The sequence below is a fragment of the Eumetopias jubatus genome, unplaced genomic scaffold, assembly GCF_037043125.1.
Source record: "Eumetopias jubatus isolate StellerSeaLion01/CBP00866 unplaced genomic scaffold, mEumJub1_p1.0 scaffold_11, whole genome shotgun sequence".
Taxonomy (NCBI): domain Eukaryota; kingdom Metazoa; phylum Chordata; class Mammalia; order Carnivora; family Otariidae; genus Eumetopias; species Eumetopias jubatus.
This window is the reverse complement of record NW_028274817.1, coordinates 46,376,913-46,401,001: the sequence shown is the minus strand read 5'-3', so window position 1 is coordinate 46,401,001 and position 24,089 is coordinate 46,376,913. Positions and strand designations below refer to the sequence as shown.

The 24,089-nt window shown below is 39.8% G+C and overlaps 1 protein-coding gene across 1 annotated transcript; it reads left to right on the top strand.

Annotated features, from left to right (window-relative positions):
* The first annotated feature begins 156 nt into the window (after positions 1–156).
* On the top strand, positions 157–21,931 carry CSTF2 (cleavage stimulation factor subunit 2). The gene is made up of 14 exons (XM_028101487.2): positions 157–239; positions 1,335–1,413; positions 1,744–1,913; positions 2,630–2,766; positions 3,242–3,361; positions 3,473–3,610; positions 4,893–5,016; positions 9,477–9,539; positions 12,627–12,768; positions 13,572–13,747; positions 14,328–14,635; positions 17,884–17,994; positions 18,944–19,069; positions 21,716–21,931. The coding sequence occupies exons 1-13, from the start codon at positions 182–184 to the stop codon at positions 19,064–19,066; spliced, it is 1,749 nt and encodes a 582-aa protein (XP_027957288.1). The 5' UTR covers positions 157–181; the 3' UTR covers positions 19,067–19,069; positions 21,716–21,931.
* The last annotated feature ends 2,158 nt before the right edge of the window (positions 21,932–24,089 follow it).

The following is a 24,089-nucleotide window of genomic DNA, read 5'->3' as shown; positions in this document are numbered from 1 at the left end:
GTTAGCTCTTGGCGACCGAGCGTGTGACGGCTGCTAACGTAATGACGGCAGGGGAGGGGCCATGTGTACGCCCCGCCCAGATGCTTCCGGCTTACGCGCCGTGCAGAAGCGTGTTTAGCGCAGAGCTCACGCGCCGTACGGAAGTGTGCTCTGGCGCACCGGAAGCTGCCGGAAGAGAGCGATGGCGGGTTTGACTGTGAGAGACCCTGCGGTGGATCGTTCTCTGCGTTCGGTGTTCGGTGAGACGAATTCGTGGAGCCAAGCATCGGGGAGGGACAGAAAGAGACAGGGAGCAGCAAGGAATGCCCCCTGCACCTCTTGAATTGTTGCAGGAGCTGGTGATGGGTCGGGCTTGCAGCTCTACCTGCCTATCCTTTGGGGCGGCCAATCTAGTGGACTCGCGGGCAAAGTGATGCTCCCTTCCCCTGAGGTCTCAAAGCCTTTCCATGATGTGGCTGAGGAAGTTAAACTAGCGTTCAGCTTCTATGCGTTTCTCCTTTTATGAGCTTCAATTATTGTCTGGAATCGAGGGCGCATGGCAACTGTCCCGTACTACTTCTCACTCCCTATCCCAGAATACAGATTATATGCTGAGTGTACAGAACCGTATGTCCACTTCCCGCCCTCTCATAAGGACTTTGATTCTCTGCTTTTTACCGTAACATTTTAGTTCGATACTGGTAGCGGCCACCTGGAGTCTTAAAGTGGATTGTAAATGAATGAATGAACGAATGATTAAGATCTCGTCGAAGAAATTTTAAAGAGGATCAGGTCTATTCTGAGTAATCTTTTCAGATGAAATAAGTTTCTTTTAGGTATGTGTGGTGATTTTAAAGCACCTTTTGGAAAGGACATAACAAAACAGATTAGAATAATTTTTAAACATCCTCCACTACATTCATGGTTATTCTTGAGTGTGTGTGTATGTGTGGAAATACGGACATAATGTGCCAATTTTTAAAATACCAAATACATTGGTATTTTTAGTCGTTATCGGTAAGACTTGCAGATCTTCAGGTAAATACCAGTGCCAAAGTATTTATTTTCACCAAAGTTAAGGAAAATCATAACACTTGTCATATAAGTCTGAGAACTGATATTTAGAAGTGCCTACACCTTTTATATTTAGTCTTAGTGGTTTATTTGTTTTGTAATTAAAGTCAGCAGACAAGATTGAAATGTCTGAAATACCATGGAACTGGAATTGTAGGAACACTATTTTGAGGTAGTTGTTACATTTTCAATGATATAAGTTCTGATTCTGTTTATTTTCTCACAAGGGAAATAGGTTACAAACTCAAGAGTTTTAATATGTTGTCTATTTTCTTTCATAGTGGGGAACATTCCATATGAGGCTACCGAAGAGCAATTAAAGGACATCTTTTCTGAGGTTGGACCTGTTGTTAGTTTCAGGTGAGATTCTCCTTTGACTACTTGGGGTTTTCTTTAAGATCACAAATTTGGCCCTTAGTAATAATAGCGAGGTTTTTACTGGTGACTTTCACGTGCATCCTTCTGTTTGTAACAGCTTCATTCAGGTATAATTCACATACCGTAAAATTCACATTTATTTTTACTAAAAGATACTTTTTTTCATTTAAAAATGTTTAAAAAATATTTCAGTGAAGCAGTCAGTGATAACGTTATTTGTCTTACAGTGGACCACATTAGAACATGGCCATGTTAGCAGGAACACTATATGTGTGTAACATTTGTGCCTGATACTTGGTTCTGCTCTTCCAGGTTGGTATATGATAGGGAGACAGGAAAGCCAAAGGGTTATGGCTTCTGTGAATACCAAGACCAGGAGACAGCACTTAGTGCCATGCGAAACCTGAATGGGCGTGAGTTCAGCGGAAGAGCACTCCGAGTGGACAATGCTGCCAGTGAAAAGAACAAAGAAGAGCTCAAGAGTGAGTATGAACCTGATTTGTATGCAACGTGAATTAGTAAAGATGTAACAATGAAGATTTTTCCATTTGTGATATGTTTTAGCACCCGCTGAAATGGTCAGCCTCGTAGCTTCTTGACCCACTTTAGGTGCCTGCATTAGGGAAGTGTATATCTTTGAGAAACAAGGTAAAGTTGACTTTAGAAGTCCTTCAGTTGCGAAGGAGTTGGTTGACAGTTGAAGATGAATTCAGGCTCACCAAGCCATTAGTTGCACTACCTATGTCATTAGTTTACCACTGCTGTAACGGTTTGTCAGATCTGTAATTGGTGGGATTACTAAGGCATTCTGGCTTCTTTCACGAGGCAACAGATCAGGAATTCCATTTTGAAATTAGCATCTTTTTCTATTCTTTTGCTTTTAAAAATTAGCATCTTTATCTGTTGTTTCGCTTCTGAAATGACTTGTCAGAGGAAATCGATATGCCTCATCCCTAATTCAGGTTAACATTGTCCACCTATGTGATCCTAGTCCTAGCTTTCTTCTGAGAGCAGAAAATACACTCTTATCACTTTCCTCTGCAGAAATAAGAGACTTGCAAATCACTTACTTCTCAGTTCCAGAGAATTTAAAGTTACAACGGGTCCTGGAAAGGAAGCAGCCCTGGAAAGTAAATACTTGCAATGATTTAGCTCATAATTTTGCCTCCTTAACCTTTTGTACTTTCTTCCCGATCAGGCCTTGGCACTGGTGCCCCTGTCATTGAGTCACCTTATGGAGAGACCATCAGTCCTGAGGATGCCCCTGAGTCCATTAGCAAAGCAGTTGCCAGTCTTCCACCAGAGCAGATGTTTGAGCTGATGAAACAAATGAAGGTGGGAGGAGGCATTAGGTTAAGAACAAATCAAATCACATCAAATTTTCGAGGAGTTAATTGATCAAGTGAATGGAGATAATTCCCTGAGCTCAAATATAAGGTGTGCCTGTTGACTACCACTTCTTGCACCTTCGATATGCCATATGTGCACAGCATATTTTACATTTCGTACAAAGAGCTTTCCATTTTTGGTACACAGACACAACTATGCAATCTGGCTTTTTGTGGCCCATAGATATCAGATGTAGATATTCAAATGTGGCTTTTCTCCTAAATGGTGGTATTATGGTATTTGAAATGCCTCTTCCTTCTCTTGCCTGACATGACCAAAATTTTGTGTGCTATGCCAAAACCGATGATAGCTTAAAAAGCTTCTTGAATATTATATTTCTCAGATGGGAATGGCTCTAAATCGCTGTTAATTTCTAAGTACTAAGTATTGAACCTGATGATGAATCTATTTATCTTCTCAGCTCTGTGTCCAGAATAGTCCCCAGGAAGCACGGAACATGTTGCTTCAGAACCCTCAGCTGGCTTATGCTTTGCTACAAGCACAGGTAGTGATGAGAATTGTGGATCCAGAGATTGCCCTGGTGAGTGCTTATTCTTTTACGGAAACGCCATGGGAAACCTTGAGTGGGGTAGGAACTGTCTGATTGCTTTGTTAAACAGACAGCTCACAGATTTGTCTTTTCGTTTTTTAGAAAATTCTGCATCGCCAGACAAATATTCCAACACTGATTGCAGGCAACCCTCAGCCAGTCCACAGTGCTGGGCCTGGCTCAGGATCCACTGTGTCAATGAACCAGCAGAATCCTCAGGCCCCTCAGGCTCAGTCTTTGGTAGGGCTTTATCTACTAATGTTTCTTTTACGTGTTTTGAATGCCATTTTCACATTAGGAAGATGATACTGAGAGAACAGTCAGGAGCTGAAGACGATAATTTCAATTCCCGGACATAAAAGCAATTTTCAGTTTGCAGAGTACATGGCGTGTGTGCCAAGTTTGTGAAACAAAGAGATCCTTCCTGTGTGTCCTTTTATATAGGCTAATTTGATATTTATGTGCATGTGTGGTACTATGGTTGGCATTTTGTTATTCTATATCCATTATCTCATTTAGTACTTAGACTCTAATTGTATGAGGTTGGCACTCATACTATCTCTTTACCAGTGGTAAAAAGTAAAGCTTGCTTGCCAAGAATGACATAAAACTGAAGCCATAAGAAATCAGTACATTTGAAAACCGAAAAATTTCTGTATAGAGAAAAAGAAATAAACCCCAAAGACAAATGACAAATTGGGAAAAACTACTTGCCACACAAATGACGGACAACAAGCTGATTAAGAGTTCTTAGTCATGTTCAAGAATGTTTATTGCCACATTATAATAGTGAAACATTGAACCATCCTATATGTAAATCAGTGGAAGAATGGGGAAAATGTATATTTATTCAGTGAAATACTCTATAACAGTTAAATAAATTACACAGGTCACCATGAATGACTTTCAAAAACCTAATTCCATGTAGTAGTAAAGATGAACTAGGATACATGGTATTAACACAGATAACTCAAAAGTTAGAAAAGTGAAAATAAGTGACTGTGGAAGCCTTCCCAAAATATGGGATGTGTGTGTTTGCACATATCCCGAAAACATGTTGAATGAGTTGCAGATATGTTTAGTACATAATGATTTACATACAATTTCAAAACGTCTGTAAAAATTCTTAAGTGGTTGTCTTAAGGGGACACGGGATGCAATTGGGGAAGACCATAAGGCAGATTTCAAATATATGTAATATATTTATTTCCTAAACTGTATATTTATTTTATTTTCTGTGCTATTTATATATCTGGAATTTTTCATAAGAAAAGTGTTCAACCTCAAAATAAGGTAAACATAAACAGAAAGAACAGTAATCTACCATTTTTTACCATTCAGATTGGGAGAGGTAAAAAACTTGAAGTCAACCATAGGTGCCACATGTGGCCTCACAACACAGATCAGACTTGTCAGTCTCTGCTTTTAGAATATGGTCCATCTTAATTGTGTTCTATATAACCAGGCTCATCATGTGTATTGTCCAGAGGCATATACATACTCTGTTTTTTCTTTTGGTTAGGGTGGAATGCATGTCAATGGTGCACCTCCTCTGATGCAAGCTTCTATGCAGGCTGGAGTTCCAGCTCCAGGGCAGATACCAGCAGCTGTAACAGGACCTGGTCCTGGTTCCTTAGCTCCTGGAGGTATGTTTCATTTACAGTCTTCACCATTTTGGTATTTTGCTGAAATTTTGTTGTAGCAAATGTTATAATGTCACCAAATTATTATGTGGTAATGAGATCTTTATATAAAATTAATACACAGCTAGGAAGCATATATCCTAGGTGGAGGAAATAGTTGATCTCTTATATACAGAGAGCAGGGAAAAGGACCGCAAAATGGAAAAGTATGGTAAAACTTCCAAATTAATGAGGGGGAAATGGAATGAATGGAAACTAGCCAACAAAGCCAGCAAATAGAGGGAAAAGAAAACAACATTGTGAAGTAATAATAAACATAGAGTAAGGAGGAAGGAATAAAATCTCATACAGTCGTTATTCTAAATGTGAATGGACTGAATTTTCCCACTAAAAGCCAGAGACTTAGATTAGGTTAAAAGGCACATTAAAAAAAAAAAAAAAACCAGACACAAAATACAGAGTCACATTTGTTATTATATTTAACAGATATGAAATTGCATTTCACTAAATATAATCAGACCAAACAACAAAAGGAAAAAATAATTTTTAAAACTGTATATTTTGATTGAAAGTGTGTATATAGAAATTATTACTGAGTATTGCTATTATGCTGTAGCTTTTTATCATTCAGCAATCATAACTAAAAAAGTTATGAGTGAAATAGTGGTTCCCTATTGTGAAACTGCTATATGAACACATGATATATATCCATATTTAAAGTTTTTTATGCAACATATTTGCCTCTTGTTAATTTATCTAATCTGGGTTAGATTGACTACAACACTACTCATAGAGCATAATTGAATCTAAATTGTTCTGTTTTGTAGAGAAACTGGTCTACAGAGCAAGTTGACAAGGAATAGAGGAAAGGATTTTATTTTATTTTATTTTATTTTTTTAAGATTTTATTTAGTTGACAGAGAGAGAGATAGTGAGAGCAGGAACACAAGCAGGGGGGGTGGGAGAGGGAGAAGCAGGCTTCCCGCCAAGCAGGGAGCCCGATGCGGGGCTCGATCCTAGGACCCTGGGATCATGATGTGAGCTGACGGCAGACGCTTGACAACTGAGCCATCCAGGCACCCCTAGAGGAAGGGCTTTTAAAAGAAATTTAAGCAAACTCATGATTTTCATTTATCTATAGGGTAAATATCTTTCAATGAAAGAGACAGATTCTGTATTTTATACATTTTTGAGTTATGGATGCCTAACTTACCTTAAAATATCATGAGTTGAAAGGTGGCCCTACTAACACATGACAAGTATGCAACCCATGATATGGGCAACTCATAACATGAGTTGAAAAACACCCAAAGTCGTCTGTATCCTGTTCAGTGACAGAAGTGCCCTGATCATGCACTTGAATGTGACAGGAGTGTCAAATTGCTGTAAAAATTTCTAAGTGTCTGCTCTCCATTTCTGTACTTAACTTGTCCTGAATTGTTAACATACAGTGTGTGGATCAGCGTTGTCTGTGGACCACACTTTGAGTACCTTTGTAACTAATAGACAAATAAGTAAAGATATTGAGGAATAAAGTAGTGGAACCAATAAGCACGATTTATTATGGGAGATTTATGTCTTTTGACTGAAGAATACACTTTTGCCCCCAAATGACCATGGAACAGTAAAAAAAAAGAACACGTACTTGACCATAAAATAAAAACAAGTTTAAAAAGTAGAGATTTTACAGGCCACATTCTCTTATTATAAGCCAATAAAATTAGAAGTAATTTTATTGTAATAAAATTTACAGTGATAAGTTACTGAAAATAACCTTTACTTGGAAAAATAAGGAACATACACTAAGTAATCCTTGAATTAAAGAGAAAATAAAAAGATTTATAAATTACCCAAAAGACAACAAAAAGTAGTGTGCCTTATACAAAAAATTATGGGAAATAGTGAAGGCAGTACTTAAAATGAATATCTTCAAATGCCTGTGTTATTAAAGAATAAAGGATCCCTAAGTACTAGTTTTAAAGAATTAGGAAAATAATTTTTTTAAAGAAACAGACCAAAAAGAGGAAATCAATAAATACAGAAGTTGAAAGTAAATGGGAAAGGAACTTAAATTACTGAATTTTCAAGTGGTATTTTTTGTGAGTTTGTAGCATTTTTATTTCTGAAGTTATTAAAATATCACTCAGATTTTTGAAATACCCTGTACAAAGCTCCATTGACAGTTGGTGAGAAGGGGAAACAACCTAGTAGAAAAGGCAGCAAGAAAATGAGTAGGCACTTAATAGAAGAGCAAATCCAAATGGCATCAAAAACAAATGCATTTGTAGTCATGGGATTGCAAATTAAATTACAATATATCACTTTACTTAAACCCATCAGACTAACCAAAGTCTCAAAGAGAGATGACACTATTGGTGGGGAAAGTGGGATCATAAATTGCCAGTGGAAATGTGAAGTGTTTCAGCCTTTTAAGAAAGTAGTCTCACATTTAAAATTCAGGTACACTTTGACCCACCAATTCCACTTCCGGGAAGCTAGCCCCATACAAATAAAAGTGCCATCATGTGATAGTGTATAATATGAGAAATTATGCCCTTAAATCCTTCTGCCACTGCTTTCCTCAGATCCTAAATCTTTGTATTGTTTTAGTGAATGGTCTGAATAAATCAGAGAGTGGTTTGTGGTTAGAAGAGACCTTTCAAATTATGTAGACCTGTGGTTCTCAAACTCTAATGTACAGTAGAATCACCTGATTAGCTTATTAAAGCGCAGATGCTGGTCCCCACCACCAGACTTTCTAATTCAGCAAGTCCGAGGTAGGGCCCTGGAATTTGCAGTTCTAACAATTCTTTGGTGGTACTGACACTTCTGGTCTGAGCAGCACATTTTGAGAACCACTGGTTTAGACCAACTCATTCACTTTACAGATGAGTAAGCATGGGCAAATGTTAACTTTATCAAATCACTTGTTCAAAATCAGTTACTTAGTAGTAGGGGTGGGGCTAGCACGGGTTCTTAATCCATGGCTCTTTGGTGCCTGGCATGTTAAATGAAATAAGAGAATATGATGTGGGGGCGCCTGGGTGGCTCAGTTGGTTTAGCGTGTGCCTTCAGCTCAGGTCATGATTTCAGGGTCCTGGGATTGAGCCCCACGAGCCCTGCATGGGGCTCCCTGCTCAGCAGGGAGTCTGCCTCTCTCTCTCTCCCTCTGCCCCTCCCCACCGTTCGTGCACGCTCACTCTCTCTGAAATAAATAAAATCTTAAAAAAAGAATGTGATGTGTACTTGATCTTTTAGTTAAGTATTAATGAACAGCAAACAGTTCATCTTGTCTTTTCTCCCTACTTACAGCATATATATTTCCTTTGAAGAAAAGAGAATTATTGCTATGTAGAAAGGACGAGACAAGGACTTGTGGTACATAATTATTCTTTGTATAGCAGTCCTCCAATCCCAACTGGTTAGGGTAGAGCAGTGGTTCTCAACCCTATTAGATCCTGTGGCCTCTTTTTATTTTGTAGTGACTTTTTACATCCTGAAATGAAATGCACAGATATAACCTACTGAACATGAGTTCCCCCAAAAAATATAATGCCCTAACTATAATATAAAGAAGTTAAAAGGAAAGTAACCTATAGTAAAGAATATTTTTGATATGTATGTGTTCAGGCACAACTACACAAGAAACCAAAAGGTAGCAGTCAGATGCTTGCACCTATCTCATTGGTGTAAAAGCTACAGATGCAGACAAATACAGGTATGATGTTTTGGCAACTCAAATACCAGAGGGACTGTTGACATTAGTGTTGTGATTTTCTCAAATGGTGAAAACTTTTCATAAAATTCTTAAAACAAAATGCAGTACCTGGAATTGACTCAGTAATTGTATTTCTGGAAAATTCAGTATATACATGTGTACAGCTGTAAATAGGGCAAAGAGCTTTTTTGTTTACAAATACGGCAGACTTAGGTTCTAAGTTCAGATGACTGTAAACAGATTTTCCTTTGTGTTAACATTCACCAAGACATTTGAAAATTTTGCAAGACAAGATAATTCTGGATTTTGGAGGACTATCTCAGACATTGCAAGGCATCTGGTATCCCTGTTGGCTTCTCATTAAATGCCAGCCATGCCCCATAAATCTTTTCACAACTAAAACCCACAAATTTACAAAATACCCTGTGAACAGTATTCCCTCCTCTGAGAGGAGTTTTGTGGGCAAGTGCCATCATTCTCCTATATCACAGAAATTCTGCCAAGGTTTTAGTGACCAGTGAGACTAAGTATTCTCATTTAACTCACTTTTCTGTCACTGAAGCCTAGAGTTTACTAACAAACTTTATCTTCTGTATAACTGCATTGTTTAGTGATAGTTATGATCTTTCTTTGTAGTTTTCTGCCTGGGAGGCAGAAGAAGGGAATTTGTTAACTCAGCCACTGTCCTAATTTTTTTCTACACTGTCCTAATTTGTGTTTTTCTTTCCTTCCCTTTATCTTCTAGGAGGAATGCAAGCCCAGGTTGGAATGCCAGGAAGTGGACCAGTGTCCATTGAACGGGGACAAGGTAAATAAATATTAATATCTGATTAATGTGGACTGGACTCGGAAATGTTGTATTTATCTGCACTGTCTTAATACGGCAGCCACTAACCACATGTGGCTATTTGAATATTAAATTAATTGAAATTAGGTAGAACTTAAAATTCAGTTTCTCATCACACTAGCCACATTCCAAGTGCTCGATGGCCACATGTGGTTGTGGCACCACATACTGGATAATGGCAGGTATAGAATATTTCCCTCATTGCAGAATATTCTGTTGGGGACAGCGCTAGTCTAGACTTTCCATCTAGTGACTCAGAGCCCAGCTCTACAAGAATCAAAGCAGATGGATCCTTTGTTTCTGTTTAATTTATATCACCTTTTCATAATAGCCTAATGACACTGCTGACATGTTCTCTCTCACCCTTGTGGATATTTGTTGACTGAGTAAGGAGCTTTAATAATGAGCATGTAACATGTAGAAGCCTAAATCTAAACCACAGAGAAAACTGGGAGGGGATCAGAGGTCTGTGAAGCTACTTGGTAAGGGTATGTTGTACTGTGGCAGTAACACTGGTTACCACAGCAAGAGCCACTCCAGAATCTCCAAATTATTTCCCTCTGTTGCTGGAGTTTGAAGAAACAGAAAATGGAGTCGTTTGGTTGAAAACAATGTTAGGAGGAGAGAGAGTGAGAAAACAGAAGCAACTAACAGTAAAACTGAGGGCATACTATAGGCCAGGCACTTTAATTTTCATAGACAACTGTGTGAGTTAGGGGGCAGCACCTCAGTATTCAGATAAAGAGATGGAAGCTCAGAGTTTTAAGTTACTTATTCAAGGGCACACGGTAAGTAAATACTGCTGAGTAACGTGGACAGGACTTGGGGCACTCATCTCTTCCAGCTAGTAAGTGGCAGAGCAAGATTCTGAAGTCTCTGACTAAAATCTTCCTCTTTCTGAAAATCCACACCGCCTCTGTTAACTTCCGAAAACACTCCTCAGTGTCTTCCATTCTTATTCATGTTGTCATCGTGATGAGAAAGAACTGCTTTGGGCAGCACAGAGAAACTTAACTTACTTCTTCTTAGCACATGGCCTATAAGTGAAACCCATTTTTTAGAAGCAAAATATTAAGGTAGAGCCTGTGTACTATATTCCTCGTCTATGGTTTGTCCATTAGGGTTGGTTGCTGAAGTGACAGAACGGATCATCTGGTCAGATGGTTGACAGTGGGACAAGCTCTTGACCAAATGCCTCATCTAAGCAGCCTGTGCTTTTGTGCTGTTGTGCCCCCACGCCCTTGACCACTCTCAGTAGATGGTGTGTGCACCCACAGTATTTCTGCATTAGGGAGAAGGCATTGGGGTTCCAGTCATATTTTTCTTCTTCCCAAGCCATCAATCAATCAAACTTCAGCCGTTTAATATATATTTCCACAAGACCTCTTCTTTCCTGCTGTAGTTCTCTGGGTCAAAAGTTAGCAAAGGGAAATGACTTGAGTTCTGAAGGTGTATGAGGTGTGTCTTCTCGAAGAGATAAAGTGAGATGAGTTTTCTTTTATAGTTTTTGTTCAGTACCCAGCAGAGGAAGCAAGAATCTTTCCACTTGTACCCAGTTTTCTTTCTTTTCCTGGAAGCCATACTTACGCACCTTTATAATGGTAAAAGGAGATAGTGAGATTAGTTTAAGAAGACACTTCTTGCCTTCTGCCACCTCTGTGTAGTGTTGGTGCCCTTGTCATCTCATTAGTCTTTGTCTGCTGTTGTCATGGTGTTTGGTTATCACCAGGGACTCATAGCAGTGGAGTATTTTTTGAGGAGTGATATTCTCTTTCTTTGTCTAAAGGTCATTCGCTGCATTTCCCGCAGAGATTTTTGTGCTTTAAAATATGGCAAAAAATAGTACGGTCCACTTCTGTTATGGGCCTCTTCAGAATAAATCTTGCATTCCAGATTCAGTACAATCTTTTTCATGTTTTGCTTATGAAACTATGTTTATGTTCTTTGCCTAACTAGAGGTTCAGAACCATACTTTTTATGTTTTGTTTCTTTTCTTGTAATGGTATAAGGAGATTTAGGTGGACTCATAGTAGCAGAGGTGAAAATGGAGAGTGGCTGAATAAAATCAGGGGCCCACCGGTTTCACCTTAGGAGGCAATCTCATTACAGCAGAACAGTTTCAGATCCCAAAGAAGCTGCTTATAGGAAGATTTTGTAGCCTGGGTCAGGCTCCTGAACTCTTGGCTTTTTAATTTACATGTGTAAATCTCCACCATCTGTATGTGTATGATTGTGTGTGTGTATGTGTGTGTGTGTGTGTGTGTGTGTGTGCGCGCGTGCACGCGCATGCGTGCAAGCTATTTTAAGTGTCTGCTCTTTCTCCTTTTGAACTTACTGCTCACCTAGGAACCCTACAGCACTCGCCTGTGGGACCCGCCGGGCCTGCATCAATTGAGCGAGTTCAAGGTACCCATTGTATCTGCGGGTTTCCTTTTGCTTGTGTTCAGGGTGGGACGTTGAGAGGACAAGGGCTGCTTGGCAGTCATCCTCACGTTCGGAACCCAAAAGGGTAGTGTTTTGGGCTTTTGTTTTTAAATTTTTTCCTGTTGGGGCCACAAGCCTAAGATTGACCTCTTCACACAGGGCAGAGAACATGGATGATATGGGCATCTGTCCGAGGCTGTACTCCCTCCCTACTGGTGTCAGGAGGCTTGGATGGAATAGCAGTCTGTAAGGAGACAGCAGGTTCTTGCAGAGCCATGGCAGTGTTCACATATGCCAAGACCCTACCTCTCTTTTGTGACTCTGGTCCTTGAACTCAGATTGATTATAAGGAAAACCAGGAGCATAAGTTTCTTCAGGTTGCAGTGCTAGTCCTTGGCAGGTTGCTCCCCACTTTGTTTTTTATATAATTCCATCCATACCTCTGACATGGCACAGATGCTGCCTACACCCTGCTTCTGTTCTTGAGCTGCAAGAGGAGTCTGCCGTGGTGAGGTTTCACCCGCTCTCAGGTGTCTGAATTATGTTGTCAGTGGTATATAGAGTCATTTCTTGTTTCCTTCTGTGTCCTTCACAACAGTAACTCCCTGTTTGTTTCCCTGTCAGTGCCGATGCAGGACCCCAGAGCCGCTATGCAGCGTGGGCCCTTGCCTGCCAATGTCCCAACTCCTCGAGGTCTATTGGGAGACGCTCCAAATGACCCGCGTGGAGGCACTTTACTTTCTGTAACTGGAGAGGTAGAGCCTAGGTAAGCGCTAACATAGAAGGAAAAGACTGCAGGGATCCAAACTTTCCCTTGGTCTGAGAACACCGTCTTTCTGTACCTGTTTGCCTACTTCAGCAGATAAATAAGTATTCATGGCCGCTGTCCAAGACTAAGGATGCACTTCTCCTTGGACAGAACCGTATCTGTTGAGTATGTCATTTTGAATGAACCATGGCTACCCGAGTCTTTAGAAATTGGAAATTCTAGCACATATCCAAACGGGAAAAACTTCTGTTGCTTCTCGGTAGTAGCAATATCAATAGTAGCAATAATGATAAGATGATGATGATTGATATGAATGGGGATCATGCCTCTGACTCTGCTGTGAGTACTTTACTTAGATCATCTCATTAAATCCACACAACAGCCCTGTGAGATTGATACTATTATCAGTCCTATTTTACAGATGAAGAAACCGGGGCATAGAGAAGTTAAGTAAATGTGCCCAAGATCACACAGCTAATAAGGGATAAAGCCTAGATTTGAACCCATAGAGTAATCCACGTTCTTAAGCACTGTACTACATACTCGTTCTATACAATGGATATCCATTACCTCCTCCTTAATTATGAATGCCCTGAGCAAATATGAAATTCTAGAATATGTGCGTTTATATCTCCATAGCTTTTTTTTTCTTTTTGGACCTGTTTGGTGTTTGTTCTCTTAGCATTTATAGGCTGATGTTTGCATCAGTTTTTTGATTTTTTTACTTACTGATCTTCTGGTTGACTCTTTTTTTGTTGTTTTGTTCTGTTTTAAAATGTAACATTTTTCTCCATCTCTAGAGGTTACCTGGGACCACCTCATCAGGGTCCACCCATGCACCATGTCCCAGGCCATGACAGCCGTGGCCCACCCCCACATGAGTTGAGGGGAGGGCCATTAGCTGAACCCAGACCTCTAATGGCAGAGCCAAGAGGACCCATGCTAGATCAGAGGGGTCCACCCTTGGATGGCAGAGGTAAGGGGAGACCACATCACAAGGCCGACTGGTAGTTGTGGGCTGATAATAAACCCAACTGTCTTAGGTTCTAATCTGGGATAAAGAAGGCTGGGGCAATGGGATTGGCAAACATTTTTAAGATTTATCTGCAGACCTATAAAACTGGGAAGGGGAAAGCGGTCTCGTGTACAGTTGACCATTGAATAACACGTTTGAACTGCGCAGGTCCACTTATACATGGTTTTTTTTATATATATAAATATAGTGCAGTACTGTAAGTGTATTTTCTCTTTCTTAACGATTTTCTTAATAACATTCTCTTTTCTTTAGCTTACTTTATTGTAAGAATGCAGAACATAATACACATAGCATACAAAACAGGTGTCCATCAGCTGTTTATGTTTTTGGTAAGGCTTCCAGTCAGCAGTAGGCTACTAGTAGTTAAGTTTTGGGGGAGTGCTCCAATCCTCGCCTTGTTCAAGGGTCCCCTGTAGTTGGGGGGAGACGTGACTGGAGGAATAGATTTCTTTCTTTGATTATTGTTTCTTTTTGCGGTAAAGATGAGTAGCTACACAATGGTTTTCTTACAACTTTACAGGCGGAAGAGATCCCCGAGGCATAGATGCACGAGGGATGGAGGCACGAGCCATGGAGGCTAGAGGATTAGATGCCAGAGGATTGGAGGCCCGTGCAATGGAAGCCCGCGCGATGGAGGCCCGCGCGATGGAGGCCCGTGCGATGGAGGCCCGCGCGATGGAGGCCCGTGCGATGGAAGTCAGAGGGATAGAGGCCAGAAGTATGGATACAAGGGGCCCGGTCCCTGGCCCTAGAGGCCCTATGCCTAGTGGAATCCAGGGTCCCAGTCCAATTAACATGGGGGCAGTTGGCCCCCAGGGATCCAGACAGGTATGTGCGATACTCACTTCTTGCTTCTACATGAAATGGTGATCTGTTCCGGAATTGACCGTTGAGCCTGACTATGACTGCTTTCTGATTTGGGCTATTTCTCAGCTTGTTAGAACAGGAAGATTAGAAAACTCCCTTCTTCTAGTTTCTCTGTCCCTTAAGGTGGTTATTTTCTGGCCACCAGGATTGTAGCAACCTTGTCCCACAGTTTAAGGAGTTCTTCCATTCAGAGCAAAGCCCCTGCAGATTTAGGAGACAGAGTGTGTATCGCTAGAATCTAGGCATGGATAATTTGAAAAACCTCCCCCAAACGATTCTAGCGTACAGCCGTAAGAACTGCATTAGAGCATAGGAAGAGCTATTAGCAGTCATTTCGATAATCTTAAGTTTGCAGAAACCTATTTTAGTTTACTTTCATTGTGTAACCTAAGTGAACAGTGGAATATGAAAGGCAGTTTTTACTAATGTTCACCTTAAAACCTATGGAACTGAATTCTTATCTCCTCTTTCTCCTTATTTGGCTCTCTCTAGCTAAGTGTTACGTGGCGATCTCTGATCATCTGTGTGTTGTCATCTCCTTCGCACACAGTTGGTTGTGGGGGATGGTATGTGTGTCTCTTCCCTGAATTTGTATGCGCTAGCCCCTTCGTCTCCCTCTCGCCCCTCCGTCCTCTATGTACTTCTTCTGTCTCTCTTCCCTCTTGCATATGTCTAAGTGTCTTGCTCCCCTGTGTGTGTGTGAGAGAGAGAGAGAGAGGGAGGGAGGGAGAGTGTCACTGGAATGGAACATGTCCGTCATCCAATTCTCTCATTTTATAGGTTTGGAAACTGAGATCCAAGAATTCAGGTGGCTTACCCAAATTCACACAACTAAAAAGTGACAGAGCAAGGAGTAGAACCCCCTGTTTTTTTCAGTGTACCACTCAATCCTGTTATCTGCACATCATGCATATGTATGTTTGTGTCTACCTCCCCCTCTTTAATAGGAAATATGAATATGTTGTTTTCTGGTACGTGTAAAAGAAAACTGTTCTCCTTTTTTCAAATTGTGCTTTTTAAAAATGTGTCTGTGGGCCTTGATGTTTATTCTGCCCTCTGGGATCAGTAGCCTTATAATAGAAATGGTTTTTATTCATTTATTCAGTCATTCAACAGATATTTATTGAGCACCTACTGTGTACCAGAGAGAGCTCTAGGTACTGAGGATATAGCAGTGTGAACAAAACAAAGTCCCTGCTCCCATGGAGCTTGCATTCCAGCTGGGGAGACTGACAACAAATAACTACATGATGTCGTTATATAATTCTGTCAGTAGTTTTGTGGAGAAAGACATTGAAAATAATGTTTGGAAGACCATTTCTGGATAATGTGTTGCTGTTTTGTCTCTGCTAATGCTTGAACTCATTACTCTGTAATATTAGGTTTATATAGTTTTCATTAGTAGATTGTATAAAGCCTATTGGATCTGAGTGGAAAAAAATAAAGATTTTATCTTCAAACCTTTTTTATATTGTTTAAATTAATATGTTTACTGATATATAAGAGAGATAGTGAGACCCTTGCTTCCTCCCCTGTATCCGTCTCCCCTGTGACCCCCATCCCCTATAGATCATTGCTTTTATTCAATTTTGGGTGTATCTTTCTAACAAAGAGGAAGATATTAGAAAAAAATGTATCTGTCTTTCCTTTCTTTCACTGTTCTGTGCCTTGTTTTTTTTTTAACTTTACAGTATATCCCTAATTCATAATTTTAAGTCAGATTTTAAAATTAACTCCAGTTCACCTAGTTGGAAATTTGTTAGTTAAAAGGCTTATGATTACTAGGGTGATTATATGACTTATCCAAACAGGGACATGTTTGGAGTGAGAGTGCTGTTAAATAGTTACTCTGGGGCAAAAGCATAAACTGGGACTATCTTAGGCAAACCTTGGATGTGTGGTCACCTATATTGTGACTTGTCTGCCTAGAACGTGTTGGCACTCCCAGAAACTTTAAATGGCCATTATTGAATGGTTAGCTCATGATAATACGTCAAATTAGTATTAACCGTGCAGCTTCAAAAATGTTGTTCTCCTAGATGTTTCAGATCTGTAACATAACATTAAGGTTCAGACCGGTCTCTGGATTCAGTATTGATAAAGAACAGAAAGTGATAATGAAGTGTATTATGCTTCCTTCCCTTCTTAAACAAGATAATGAAAAATGATTTTAGCCATTTTTGATTACTCAAGGTCATCATTGAATGTGCCTATTATTGTATATGCTATAATAGAAAGTACAGTTATCTCCTGTTTGGTTTCTGGTCTCCTTCACCATCAGGCTGTCGCCTGGTTCTTCACATTGCTGTCATGGTATCTGCTCCTAACAGTGTATCCACATTTCTTTTTGTGCTTTGCTGCTTCTGATCTACTGGGGAAGCAGGTAACTAAGTTTATTCACAGTTTGTTTCATAAGAGTACCTAAACTCTGGGTGAATGCCTGAGTGTGAACATAACAACATAGGGACCTTTAACAGTTATTCTTGGTGGTCTGAGGCCTTTTCTTTGGGTTCTGGTGGTCTTCCCAAAGATCGAACTCACTGAGGATCTTAAATAAGTATGATATAACTGCATTTTGTTCTTTTAACTTGAGTCAGTCCTATTTCTTGGTCTGTATCTAGCAGAAAGCATCTGCTGCATATTCTCTCTGGAAAGTTATAAAAAGCAAATGTTGGGCTAATAGCAGTCTTTTTCCCAGAGGCCTTCCCATCTTCTTTCTGCCTCTGCCATAATGATCGTCTCTACCTTACTTGTGAGATAGGGCCTTTTGGGGCGAACTGCCTATGTCTGATTGAACTAGAGGTAGGCGGTATCTCTGTGAATGAAGCTTCCCCAGTGGACCAGCATACATTATCTCTAGAATATGCTGGCTTTCATTTCTGTTTCCACTGAGCAGTAGTTTCTAGGATGCTCTCAGTTTTCTCTGTGCTTATGCGGCTGGATTTTGCTTGATTTGATGGTACTGTGATATTTGTTGATGATGCTAGAGCTGCCGTAAGCAAATGTGTCTAACTCGCTAGTTGATCTCTTGCTAAACCCTGCCTCCTGCCATTGCTAACAGTAGGAAATGATCTTCAGAGTCATTAATTTGCTTTTTTTTTTACTCCATCCATAATCAGATCATATCTTCCACATTGCTGTTATTGGATTCTGAATACTATATGAGAAGTTCTGGAAACTCTCCTCTTCCTCTCTCTTTGTGCACATAGGTCCCAGTCATGCAGGGAGCAGGCATGCAAGGGGCGAGCATTCAGGGTGGAGGTCAGCCTGGGGGCTTTAGTCCTGGCCAGAACCAAGTTACCCCACAGGATCATGAGAAGGTAAGCAATACTGTCTGTCTCCAGAGGCATACATCTTTTGGATTCCTCTTTTCGGTTACGATATGGAGGTCCTGGGTCTTTAGCATTCGTTTGGAAGTGATGTTTACTCTTACAAGTTTTTATGATCTTGTTATCTGAATATCTGTGGGCCTGGTCTTAAAATTCTTAAATGGATGTATGTAAATGGCAGCTTATCTTACATTTCAGACTCATCAGCCAATAACAGTTTTTTGTGCAGGCCAGATTGACCTGAAGCTCTAAGTCCCTTTTCTTCCCCTCCCCTTTCTGCTTTATCCCTAAAAACAATAGCAGATTTCCCATGAGTATATATATTTCTATATTTGACCATCATGGGGAGCTCATATCTGATGGAAAGACTAAAACTTGTGAAAAAGAGAGACTTTTAAAAGGGGTTAAAGGGGCACGTGGGTGGCTCAGTCGGTTAAGTGGTCAAGCGTCTGCGTTCGGCTCAGGTCATGATCTCAGGGTCCTGCTGGGATTGAGCCCCACATCAGCTTTGGGCTCCCTGCTCAGCGAAGAGTCTGTTTCTCCCTCTGCCTCTGCCCCCCTCCCCCCACTCATGCTCTTGTGCATGCTCACACACTCTCTCTCTCTCTCTCTCAAATAAAGAAATAAAATAAAAAGTCTTTAAAACAGAATTACAAACTAAAGACTTCCCAAGGTCCACAGATAGCATGTTAGTCTGCAAGAACTTTGGGTTCATGCAGGTGTCTGTTTGATTTGAGTCTCCTAATCTTAGGTACGATTGTACCTGAGCTTTTCATTATACCTTTTCTCACCAGCCGGTTTTGGTTTGATTTGGTTTGGGATGGGTTTTTTTTGCCTGCAGTATTCTGTGTGTGAGGTATCCTTCCTTTTTGGACAGAAGCTGGTGGTGGTTTTTTAGCTGCCATCATTAAAACTCATTCCCTTTCTTTTCTCTTCACAGGCTGCTTTGATCATGCAGGTTCTTCAGCTGACTGCAGACCAGATCGCCATGCTGCCTCCTGAGCAGAGGCAGAGTATCCTGATCTTAAAGGAACAAATACAGAAATCCACTGGAGCACCTTGAAAGGTGAGCAGACTTAACCTGCCTAAGTCGAACAAACTCCTTGTGCATTTGGGGTATTAGATACTTTCAGCCTTAACCAACAACATTCTCCTGATCTAAAGACTATCCGAGGCCCACGCTCCTCTTGGCTAGACTCTTCACCCTTTATTAGGTCATCCTCTGTCAGGATAGGGAAAGGCAGCAGGGTATCTGTTCAGTTGTTGAGTTGGTTGTAATCTTTTTTAACCTTTCTTTCCTAATGGCAAAAGTAACATGATCACTTTTACAAAATGAATCAAATACAGAAATGGAGAAAAGTTGGGGTAAGAAGCTCTGCTTCCTTAATCTCCTTCCCTGGACAACCTCTAAATGTAGTTTGTTGTGCATCCTTCCAGGATCAGTTGTGTTATTTTACTCCAACTGTCCCATCAAAATGGAGAAAATACAAAGCATTTCAATAAAACGTATAAATATTTTGGTTTCCGGTATTTATTTAATATTAACTATTTTGATGTTAAACTGTTAGAGCACATATTTCAGGGTAGTGACCGTCCACCATCACCATCAGTCCCTTTACATTTTAGAGGTTATTATATACTGCTGCCCTTTCTTTTCCTTCCTTATCTGTCAGATAAAACGGATCATAATCATGGAACCATCTGACTCCATGTATTGGCATTTCTTTTAAAAACCATTTTCTCCAACATCTTGTATTTCATAAATAATTGTTTTCTTGGGGCGCCTGGGTGGCTCAGTCAGTTAAGTGTCTGCCTTCAGCTGAGATCATGATCTCAGGGTCCTGGGATTGAGCCCCGTGTTGGGCTACTTGCTCAGTGGGGAGCCTGCTTCTCCCCCTGCTTGTGCGCACACTCTCATTCTCGCTGTCAAATAAATAAATAAATAATCCTTTAGAAAAATAAATGTTTTCTTTTTTCTTTAAAGATTCTTTTAGTTTTAAATAATCTCTGTACCCAACTTGGGGCTCAGCTTACAATGCTGAGATCAAGAGTCGTATGCTCTACCAACTGAGCCAGCCAAGCACCCCAATAATTCTGTTTTCTAAAAACAGCTTAAAATTCACATTGTCCCAATGTCAGCTGGAATATCACATTTTGAATTTCTACTTGTTACCGCATCTGTATTATAATTTCATCCATATATTATCATATAATAGTGAACTCATTTACACTATTTAGCAGTCTTTACCAAATATATTGTGTTTTAATCCATATTTGCAAAGTTATTAAAACATCTAAACTGGAAATATGCTTCATATCTGTATTTAGACTTGTTTTCTTAATTTATTTTATTTTACTTATTTATTTGACAGGGGGTGGGGGAGAGCACAAGCAGGTGGAGCTGCAGGCTCCCCGCTGAGCAGGGAGCCCGATGAGGGGCTCGATCCCAGGACCCTGGGAGCATGACCTAAGCCAAAGGCAGACACTTAACTGACTGAGCCACCCAGGCATCCCTGTATTTAGACTTTAAATGACTGAACTATAATGAGAAGCTATCATAGATGGATAGCTAGCCAGACTTTTGGTATGACCACTACTTTTACCTTTTTAGTCCAGATGCCCAAGGCCATTTTTTTTTAGTAAAAGTATAGACTGTTATATTCAGAGGAATAGATTAAAAACTGTTCCCCTCTTTTACTTTTTCTGATTTATTTATGTCAGAGAAGGTATTCCCTACAATATGGGGAAATTACTGTTTTTAGATAGTGGAGACAGAAATGTTTCTGAAAGTTCTTTCATTACATATTCTAGCCTATAAGATATTTCAAAGCCTTGCACATACACCACAGGGCAAAGGTTTTTGTTTGTTTTACATTTTATTTTGAAATAAATTCACAGAAGGTTGGAAAAATAGTACAAAGAGCCTCGTGTACCCTCCCCCCGACTTCCCCCAATGATAACATCTTGAGAAGCTGTTATGCAATACCTTTTTGGTTTGTAGTACAAAACCAAGAAACTGACATTGGTACATTACTGTTAACTAGACTACAGACCTTATTCCATTTTCACCATTTTTTAAACCTACATTCCGTTTTCACCATTTTTTAAACCTACATTCATGTGAGTGAGATGTGCTGTGTGCAGGTAGTTCTATGCAGTTTTACGTGGGCAAGGTTTTAATGTGTATCTGCTGTTACCTGTGCATACTATAGCCAAAATGTTGGCTCTCTGTTCATCCTGTACCTTGCTAGTTGTGATCCATTTCTGCTATCACTTGTGATAGGCCTCTATACTATTACCGTTAGATCAGTGGTTCTCAACCAGAGGCAGTTTTGCTCCCTGTAGGACATTTGGAAATGTCTGGAGACATTTTTCATTGTCACAGCTTTCGGGATATGGTATACTACTGGCATTCAGTGGGTAGAGACCAGAGATGCTTCTTAAACATCCTATAATCGTAGGATATCTCCCCTCCTCCGCATAACAAAGAGTTATCTGTCTCCAAATGTCAGTAATGCTGAGGTTGAGAAACCTTGCTATAAGAGGTGATTACTTTGGGGATCCTGGAGGCAGACACCTTAGGAATCTCTCCCTGGTGATTTGCTCTTTTGCATAGCCTCCCTCCCCTGCTTTGAAATTTTTTTCTCCTGATGTTTGGGAAAGAGAATTTTGTCTCCATTTCTAACGGCTTTCTCCCAACTTTTCCTTACAGGTTTTCAAAAATACCTGGCAACAAATCGGGAAATTAATTCCATAACTTTGTTGAAATGTTACAAAAAGATGACTTCTGCATCCTAACCCTTGAATGACTCAAATTGGTGCCAGGTGGAGGATTCCCATCACCTTCTCTCAGAACAAAATCAGTTCATTCTGTTGTCTTAGTTTGTATATTTTCTGTGACTTGAAATAAACTTTGAACACAATTTTAGTATACTGCAAATTGATATACACCTTTTTGCTTTTAAAAGGCTGAACACCAAGGGTGAAACCTTAGATGTGTTTTCAACCCTTACCGCAGTATTGTACTTTAATGTTATATTGCCATAGTTCTGTTTTTCCTTTAAGTTAACCACTTATTCTTCTTGGTGATATTTGAGAATTTCTCAGAAGCAATGTTTTCTGGAACTTAGTTTTTGCTTTGTTCGCTTCCAGCAGGAATAATAAGATTTGCCCTTTGAGAACTTGCTAGAACTTCTGAGTTTACTGGGAGAAAATAGCCCCTGCTTAGAGCTATTAAATGGTCAGAAGGCCAACAAAGCAAAGAGCCTAGCAGAGCAGTGTATTTGGTTTAGGAAAAGCTAATGATCAAAATGCACTTTTTTTTTTTATCAATAGCAGGTTTATTCACATGCATATTTCAGAGCTAAGACAAAAATGTTGTATTGGCACTGGTTCAAGTGTGTCAGCAACACAGGAGACTGTTAACATTTACCTGTCTGTTCTAAAACTCTGCAGTCTTGGTAGTCAACCTCAAAAGTTAAAGAAGCCACTAACTTTTCACATGTTCAAGAAGTAAAAACTAAATAGAAATCAAAGGAACAAAATACATTTCATTCTGCCTTCTAGGTAATCACTAACTTATAGCCTTCCCCCATAACCAAATTTATTCTGGGAAATTAAAACATAGAAAACCCTAAAACTTCTACATTCTTCTCATTTATTTTAAGAGGACCAAATGTAGATCACAAGCAGTCAGATTGCCCATTAGGCCTGCCCCTGTCTGCTTCCTTACAGATAGATGTGACAGTAATTAGTGCCACTCGCTCTGACCTATGGCTCCTCCTGCCTAGTATTCTCTCTCTCATAGTGGCATTAAGGAGGAACATGATTTCTCTCCCATCAGGCCAACCTCAAGAGGTTAAGAGATGCCTTAATAATTAGTAAAGTTCCACTGGAACTATTCTTTGAACCTATTTATATTCTCAGAATCCTACCCTCTGGGTGAGGATTATGGTCAAGTGAATTAAAAGCCTGCCATAGGCTTAGAGAATGTAATAGCATATTGCTTACATGTCAAGCAAAATAATGCAATGATAATCAACTTTATGAGAGACATTGAAATTGAGGGATTTTCTATTCTGATATGTAAACATTTACTACGAAAAAAATTCGCTGAATAAGCTACTTCATATTACAACCTAGGAAGAAAAACGCCCAAAACAGCTGAGGAGCTTTCTGGGTATCCTGCTCATTCCCAATTCAGGCTTGGATGTTGATTATACATAGGATTTATTATCATTACCTTTTCTGCCTACTTCCATGAATATTCTAGGCCTTAACATGTTGATTTTAGCAGTAGTCCTATCTCAAAGTATTGATATAGTTAGACATTGAAAACTGAAAGTGAAGCCTTTCTCATTAGGAACTCATTATGTAAGTTTCAAGGAACACTAAGATTCCAAATCAAAATCAACGAAGATCAAATTATGTGGTCAGCAGTTGTCTAAGAGGAGCCAAATCATCCAGGTTCCATTGTGCATTTTCCTAAAGCCTTATTAAATTTCATTTAGATTGTTGAAATCCAGGAAATCAGCAACAGCAGGGATATTCCAATCTGTTCTACAGAAATAGCCATTACTATTTTTTCTGATGTCCAATTAAATGAAACACAATTAGCTGCCGTGAGTTCATGACACCTTTGTTTTGTTCAGACTAGTTACTGAAAATGGATCTTACCAATCCTTCAAGTCATTCAGGTTTTTGGATAATTAGAAACAACCATCTATTCATTTTTGGTCACTTAATGGTAGAGAAATAGGTGCTATAATGCTAATTTAGTAGAAACATTCTTACAAATTTAATCAGTTGACTTGTTTTGGGGCACAATGAAGTATGGGTTTTTTTCCCCTCTTTTTTAAGGGCCCCCCCCCCGTCTTCTTCGCTTCTACTGATCACTGTGATTACTAACATCCCAGAGCCAGGTGGATGGGAGAAATAAAAAGCATTTTGATAGGAGATAAGACATTTTGCTTATGTCATTAGGTGAATGATTCCTTAATAAATAGGGAAGAGCCGGAAAAATGGTATAAAAGTTTTAAATTATCTTTTTTAAAAATGAAACGTTCGTAAACCACCTTAGTAAAAAT